Source organism: Polyodon spathula, chromosome 31 (genome assembly GCF_017654505.1).
Source record: "Polyodon spathula isolate WHYD16114869_AA chromosome 31, ASM1765450v1, whole genome shotgun sequence".
In the NCBI taxonomy this organism is placed as follows: domain Eukaryota; kingdom Metazoa; phylum Chordata; class Actinopteri; order Acipenseriformes; family Polyodontidae; genus Polyodon; species Polyodon spathula.
This window is the reverse complement of record NC_054564.1, coordinates 8,034,440-8,042,837: the sequence shown is the minus strand read 5'-3', so window position 1 is coordinate 8,042,837 and position 8,398 is coordinate 8,034,440. Positions and strand designations below refer to the sequence as shown.

Sequence of the window (8,398 nt, the reverse complement as noted above, 5' to 3'; positions counted from 1 at the left end):
AAGATCAAACACCAGGACAGGCTTGTGATGTGGGTACAGCATCATGATGCTTAAATATTTCCACCCCATAATCTTCTAGCGCAACTCCTCAGATGTACGGTAATTTCAAAATTATTATTTACAATAACAAAGTTGGGTGTGAAGGCAAATTTTACAGATTTTTGGGTTTTCGTTTTTTTAAAAGCTGGAGGCAGCCCAGGTTACCTCGGTTGACCGTTACCTTGGAAACAGCGATGGGCTTCTTGAAGTCCCGCCCTCCAGATATCCTGAAGCCCCAGGGAGACGGGCCAATCAAATTCACGTTCAGCGACATCCCTTAGCAACAGGCTGGGACCTGCAACACAAAGAAAGCGGTCGGTCCTCGTATCCTAGGCAACAGTAGTATCCTCGGCAACAGCAGCATCCCTGCGGTTGTATGTAAACAGACAGTACATGAAACCACCTGGAGGCTCCTTAGCCCACAGGGGGAGTTAGAAACTGTTCCTCCAGCGTCCTTCACCGTAGACTCACCAGCTAAAAATAAATAAATAAAACTATCTTGAACAAGTAATATTATTACTGTTGATATTATAAACAGCTTTGCCAGGGCGACGAAACAAAAGACGTTTTCGGATATTGGCAGGAAATGTCACGAGGCTTAGCAAACCAGATGAAATGCCAGAATCTGTGAAAACACCCTTGGCATGAAAAACCGATCGCGGCGGTGCAAGGTAACGAAAGTGAAAGAGACAAACAATAATAGAAGTAACACAGAACTGCTAATACGGTGTCATTTTGTCACAGATCTCAGGTATTAAACAGCTGGACCTGTAAAGGTAGCCGGAAGGTTTCTCAAGCCGACCCTTGTTATTTTCGATAGAGCTGCAGAACACCGATGGTACAGTGACTGTGAACGGACCCAGACTATCAGCAGCGCAGTGAAGTCCGGGAAACTAGACACTGCATTCATGAAACATTTACTGATGCCAATCTGCCCAGGCATGCAGCTTTAATATCACAAGAATCCTCGGAAGCGAGGTCAAAAGAACGCTTCAAAAGATTCTGCAGAGTGTCACACCTTTCACGCTAGGCTTGTTAACTTCGTCACTGCAGGTCTTATACCTGGTAAACCCTTCCACACTCCCTGTGCTGTCCAGGTTAGTGCCCTGCCCTGGGTGAGACGAGAGACGCTCTGTGTTAACCCTTCGTGGGCTCCACAGCCGCACTGCTTTACAGTGCAGTGAACAATACAGGGCGGTGCACCTGCTCCAGTCTAACCGCATTCAGACCAGAATAGAAAGCGAACTCTTAACCTCACTCTGGGAAAAACGGCAGCCCATTTTCAGAGTGGAACTATCAAAATGACCCAGAAAGGTGAAAATGTTGCCACTGAACTGAAGTCTCTTTTAGTAGCATCTAAAACATTTGCACGTAACCCATCCCTAGCTCAGTATGCTGGCGATTCCCCTGCGCTACACCGCTGACCATACAGATCATTACACAGCAGCTGGGTATTTGTTACCATTTCAGGTTTCCAAGCAGGTATTGAACGGCAATGCACAGGAGCAGAGATACATGGCTTTGCCTTGGTTTTGGCCAGTCTGTCTGGACACTTCAAGCCAGAACTTTGCCCAAGATTTAAATTCAAGAGCACTAGCATCTGAGTCTCTAGGTTAACTCAGGCATCTAGAAGGGAGGAACAATGTGCTGAACACCAAACCCTTGGCTCCTGATCATTCCAATAACATAATGAATTGAAGTGGTTGTGAACCCCAGGACAGTGCAGGGCTAGTGTGAGTTTCAAGCTATAGTCTGGCCAGTCCCGAAACTCTTTCTGTGCGATTACACCCTATACTTTGTCCGCGAGTGAATCTGGAAGCTGAACAGAGAGCTAGCATGAGGCCAGCAGAAACCTCAGCTCGCATTTCCCAGCAGCAGAGACTGGCACATCAAAGAGAAAGCGTCGCAATCATGCACAAGAAACCATATCCGTTCACTTAACCATGAACCCGCTGCGTGCGTCTCTTCTGCTCATCCAGAGACCATGAAATGACAGGATGCTGCGTCAGGCTCACGAGCGATTCAGATAACCAGAGTCTTACATTTCCCTTTGAAACCGCTGGCCTCGGTTTATTTTGTGCTGGAGATTATTCTGGTTCAGCTAATCCCTGTGCTGTAGGTCACCATGTCAAATGGTCGAGCTGTAAATCAGACCACAGGAAGTGATCAAGGACCAGTTTAATTACACAGCCAGTCTCATCCCAGCCACACCCCGAACTGAACAGAACCAGTTACCCCAGCTCGCAATCTGTGGAATATGGAAGTAGAGGTCCGGAGCGGAGCGACCGGTCTGTATCGCTGGATTAGACTTCAGAGTACTTTTCAGGTTTTATGTGTGAAGTCTCACTGCAGTGGAGCCGGTTCGTATTCTTGTATATAGCACTGTAACGTTACCCGGGGGAAACAGCAATTTGTTTTGGGTGTTTTTTTTAAATGACCTCAGGGTTTTTAATGTTTCAGCAGGTAAACTATTTAGAAACTTGCTTCATGTCCAGCCCAGGGAGTTCCCAGACATTCCTGGCTGCTGCCCTCCAGGGCAGCCCTGGGTGGCCCAACTTACTGACAGTGTTGTGGCAGGCATTCCTCATTTTATGTCCCAGAATGATCTGCTCAGTTCTTGCAACCACAATGGCAGTCCCCTTTGCATCTTGCCCTGTCTACGCGCCGATCAGATCTCAGTATACTGATGATGGAAACCTTGCACTGGGCTGAACGCTGAGTGACTCACAGCTGCCTTTGTGCAATACTGTGCAATGCTGTGCAATGCTGGTATGCAACAGACCTCTCATTATTGCAGGCTCAAGTTATGTGGTTCCCTGTTGATCGAGGGGTGTTAGATGTGGTCCAAGGAGTTATTATTTTTTTAAATAACTGCAGTCTGTTTAAAGTCATCTAGAGCATTATTTACCATTCTAATTTTTTTTTCATAAATAGCCGCAGAATTCTGTTTTGCTGGCAAACAGCAGGGCAACAGGACCCCCTTAATTTCAATCAGGCCTTTGCACAGGCCACTGTTATCAACATTGCAACGACTACAACTGCTGCACGGCACTGCACTGCACCTCATCACCATCTGTGGAAAAGTGGCAATTGAGCAAGGTCAACAAACTCACAGTAGACCGTGCTGCACCCACGCCTGGGTTTAAGAACTGCCCTCAATGAAGTAAAAGACCAGCAGCCAGGCGACAGAACAATCAGCTCCCTGTTGTAGAAACCGTTCCTTCCTTGTAGCTGCATGAATAACACCTGTAAGTAAACCTGCACACTGGAAGGAACCAAGAGTGATTTTACTACCCGAACCAGGGGCGCTCTGAAAGCCAGGGCTTCATGCAGCGTCCCCACAGCAAAGGCATAGTGAAGTGTAACACAGCAGGGTGCAAGCACGGTAAAGCACAGGTAAGGATGTGTGATGAAGCAGACCATGGAGCACTATGGCACATAATATAACCATGCAAAAATCGTGCAGAAAAAAAAAGAGGGGGTGCTGAAAGCCATTAAACAAAACTGTAACCCCTGTATATGATGGAAGCTACCGCACCCCCAGATCCAGCGCCCTTGCACATTGACAGCTGCATTAAACGCTATATATTTAAAAAATGTGGTTTAACAGTGAATCAGTGATGAAAATAAAAACCGTGTGCGGAAACCAGACTCTACACAAATAGACCAGCACGCTTTCATCACCCAGCGCGAACTGAAAACGATGCAAAAGCTGCAGAATTAAAAGGCAGAGCGTTGCTTTTGCGCGGCACGGTATTAAAATTACAATGAAATACAAAACAATGCAAGGCGCTATAGATTCAGAAACCAGGGTTAACGCCCGCTGATGTTTACTGAAGCAGGGGGACATGCAGAAGCGAGGCGTCTGAACGGGTAAAAGTATTCGCGTTACAATCACCCCACAGGAATGGCAAGCAGTAGATCAATAATCCTACTGGTTAAACTGCGTTAACATTTTCAGCGGGCACGGTTTCAGATGTATTGCAGAGGGAGGTTCAGGAAATTATATATATAAATAATCGTATCGTTATAAAACAGACTAAAAAGTAAATGTGTCCCGTTTTGACAAAAACTCCGAGGTCTGACAGAGGGCTAGAAACTGTACCAAAAATATTATTTCATTAAAATATGATTTACACGCATTTGATGCTATTAATATGGTAGCCTTCATAAAAATCAATAAACAAATAAAACTGTTAACTGTCTTTCTGCAGCAAGCGGACAAAACAAAACCCACGTCATGAACGCTTTGCTTTTCATGTGCAGCCTTCCCAATTTCTTTGAGGCAGTTTGAAAATATGGAAAACAGAGGCGAACACAAATCCGACCCAAAACAGGAGACTTACCTAAAAAAAAAAAGGATGTATCGTGCTCTCCTTTCCACACTTACAACAAAAAAAAATTCCTCTTAAAATGAGAGACAGAGCAGGGTTATACAGCTCGACACACCTGAGCGGTGCCCCGGACCAGTGCCTGTGTTCTCTGGAGAGCTGCGGGATAGCGCAGGCAGGTTGGCACCGCTGTTACGCTTCTTAAAAAAAAAAACCAACTTGTCACACCCAGTCGCTGCTGTTTTATACTTGTTGCATGTGACCGTGCTGTTGCAGTCTGAAATATGTTATTCAGCAGTTCTCATACTTTCCCTTCCTGTGGTAACCAACTTTTAAAAAAGAGAGAGAGAGAGAGAGAGAGAGAGAGAGAGAGAGAGAGAAAGAGAGAAAGAAAGAAAGAAAGAAAGAGAGAGAGAGAGAGAGGATGACGCGTCCATGCATCGGGGTTAATGTAGTGGTCGAAAAATAAAAGAGATTAAATCCCTAACGTGTGCCACGTGTTAATCAAAATACAAAATTTCTTGTTGGGGGGGGGGGGGGGGGGGGGGGGGGTGGGGGGGGGGGGGGGGGGGGGGGGGGGTAATTGAGATGCGAGGGGCTCCCATTTAAATTTAATCTCCCATTCCCAAATTAGCTGTGTGTGTGTGTGTGTGTGTGTGTGTGTGTGTGTGTGTGTGTGTGTGTGTGTGTGTGTGTTGCCATCTGCTGGTGAGACGCCTGTACTGCACTTACAACCTCGAAACACATTTCAATTTCAATACATTTTAACGGGAATTTATTGCTTTTAAAAATAAAACGAACTGTGTGATGACTTTATCGCTGATACCGCTGTCATCTACAGCAAAGGATTTTATGCGGTGCAAGGAAACGGCAGTGACTTTTAATCTATACCGTTGTATTGAAGAACTACATTTCCCATCAAAACAAGCAAAGACCGCTCTGACGATATCAGGCTGCTGACAGGACCTCACCAGTTCTGTAATGCAGAAGTGTTTGCTGTGGACAGTTATTGCAAGGTGCGGTCTAGCGAGCTATTGCAATGATCTGCTATGTAGCGCGTTACTGTGCTTTCAGATTCAGAGAGAGTCATGCAGGGAGCTGGACAATACAAGCTGGTGTAAACTTCACAGCCTTCAGTGGCCTTGAATGAGTACAACACCGAGCTTGCCTCTTCCAAACTGCAGAGGGCTGGATCTCATCAATATCAGAGTCTAGTGCTGTGTATTATAAAGGCATTTCAGAGGGCTGGATCTCATCAATATCAGGGTCTAGTGCTGTATATTATAAAGACATTTCAGAGGGCTGTGTCTCATCAATATCAGGGTCTAGTGCTGTATATTATAAAGACATTTCAGAGGGCTGGGTCTCATCAATATCAGGGTCTAGTGCTGTATATTATAAAGACATTTCAGAGGGCTGGGTCTCATCAATATCAGGGTCTAGCGCTGTATATTATAAAGACATTTCAGAGGGCTGGATCTCATCAATATCAGGGTCTAGTGCTGTATATTATAAAGACATTTCAGAGGGCTGGATCTCATCAATATCAGGGTCTAGTGCTGTATATTATAAAGACATTTCAGAGGGCTGGATCTCATCAATATCAGGGTCTAGCGCTGTATATTATAAAGACATTTCAGAGGGCTGTGTCTCATCAATATCAGGGTCTAGCGCTGTATATTATAAAGACATTTCAGAGGGCTGGATCTCATCAATATCAGGGTCTAGCGCTGTATATTATAAAGACATTTCAGAGGGCTGGATCTCATCAATATCAGGGTCTAGCGCTGTATATTATAAAGACATTTCAGAGGGCTGTGTCTCATCAATATCAGGGTCTAGTGCTGTATATTATAAAGACATTTCAGAGGGCTGGATCTCATCAATATCAGGGTCTAGTGCTGTATATTATAAAGACATTTCAGAGGGCTGGATCTCATCAATATCAGGGTCTAGTGCTGTATATTATAAAGACATTTCAGAGGGCTGGATCTCATCAATATCAGGGTCTAGTGCTGTATATTATAAAGACATTTCAGAGGGCTGTGTCTCATCAATATCAGGGTCTAGCGCTGTATATTATAAAGACATTTCAGAGGGCTGTGTCTCATCAATATCAGGGTCTAGTGCTGTATATTATAAAGACATTTCAGAGGGCTGGATCTCATCAATATCAAGGTCTAGTGCTGTATATTATAAAGACATTTCAGAGGGCTGGATCTCATCAATATCAGGGTCTAGTGCTGTATATTATAAAGACATTTCAGAGGGCTGGATCTCATCAATATCAGGGTCTAGTGCTGTATATTATAAAGACATTTCAGAGGGCTGTGTCTCATCAATATCAGGGTCTAGTGCTGTGTATTATAAAGAAATTTCAGAGGGCTGTGTCTCATCAATATCAGGGTCTAGTGCTGTATATTATAAAGACATTTCAGAGGGCTGGATCTCATCAATATCAGGGTCTAGTGCTGTATATTATAAAGACATTTCAGAGGGCTGTGTCTCATCAATATCAGGGTCTAGTGCTGTATATTATAAAGACATTTCAGAGGGCTGTGTCTCATCAATATCAGGGTCTAGTGCTGTATATTATAAAGACATTTCAGAGGGCTTGATCTCATCAATATCAGGGTCTAGTGCTGTATATTATAAAGACATTTCAGAGGGCTGTATCTCATCAATATCAGGGTCTAGTGCTGTATATTATAAAGACATTTCAGAGGGCTGGATCTCATCAATATCAGGGTCTAGTGCTGTATATTATAAAGACATTTCAGAGGGCTGGATCTCATCAATATCAGGGTCTAGTGCTGTATATTATAAAGACATTTCAGAGGGCTGGATCTCATCAATATCAGGGTCTAGTGCTGTATATTATAAAGACATTTCAGAGGGCTGGATCTCATCAATATCAGGGTCTAGTGCTGTATATTATAAAGAATTTCAGAGGGCTGGATCTCATCAATATCAGGGTCTAGTGCTGTATATTATAAATACATTTCAGAGGGCTGGATCTCATCAATATCAGGGTCTAGTGCTGTATATTATAAAGACATTTCAGAGGGCTGGGTCTCATCAATATCAGGGTCTAGTGCTGTATATTATAAAGACATTTCAGAGGGCTGGATCTCATCAATATCAGGGTCTAGTGCTGTATATTATAAAGACATTTCAGAGGGCTGGATCTCATCAATATCAGGGTCTAGTGCTGTATATTATAAAGACATTTCAGAGGGCTGGATCTCATCAATATCAGGGTCTAGTGCTGTATATTATAAAGACATTTCAGAGGGCTGGATCTCATCAATATCAGGGTCTAGCGCTGTATATTATAAAGACATTTCAGAGGGCTGTGTCTCATCAATATCAGGGTCTAGTGCTGTATATTATAAAGACATTTCAGAGGGCTGTGTCTCATCAATATCAGGGTCTAGTGCTGTATATTATAAATACATTTCAGAGGGCTGGATCTCATCAATATCAGGGTCTAGTGCTGTATATTATAAAGACATTTCAGAGGGCTGTGTCTCATCAATATCAGGGTCTAGTGCTGTATATTATAAAGACATTTCAGAGGGCTGGATCTCATCAATATCAGGGTCTAGTGCTGTATATTATAAAGACATTTCAGAGGGCTGGATCTCATCAATATCAGGGTCTAGTGCTGTATATTATAAAGACATTTCAGAGGGCTGTGTCTCATCAATATCAGGGTCTAGTGCTGTATATTATAAAGACATTTCAGAGGGCTGGATCTCATCAATATCAGGGTCTAGTGCTGTATATTATAAAGACATTTCAGAGGGCTGTGTCTCATCAATATCAGGGTCTAGTGCTGTATATTATAAAGACATTTCAGAGGGCTGGATCTCATCAATATCAGGGTCTAGTGCTGTATATTATAAAGACATTTCAGAGGGCTGGATCTCATCAATATCAGGGTCTAGTGCTGTATATTATAAAGACATTTCAGAGGGCTGGATCTCATCAATATCAGGGTCTAGTGCTGTATATTATAAAGACAT

At 43.5% G+C, this 8,398-nt stretch overlaps 1 protein-coding gene across 1 annotated transcript in view; it reads right to left on the bottom strand.

The window, feature by feature from the left end:
- The window catches only part of LOC121303223 (PDZ and LIM domain protein 2-like), a 29,019-nt gene extending 24,305 nt beyond the window's left edge, over nt 1-4,714 (bottom strand). The window contains exons 1-2 of the mRNA XM_041233792.1: nt 4,386-4,714; nt 221-334 (exon numbers count right to left, since the gene is read on the bottom strand). Of these exons, the coding sequence (XP_041089726.1) occupies nt 221-313 (93 nt within the window). The 5' untranslated portion in view covers nt 314-334; nt 4,386-4,714. The remainder of the gene's footprint in view (nt 1-220; nt 335-4,385) is intronic.
- Nucleotides 4,715-8,398: the final 3,684 nt, after the last annotated feature.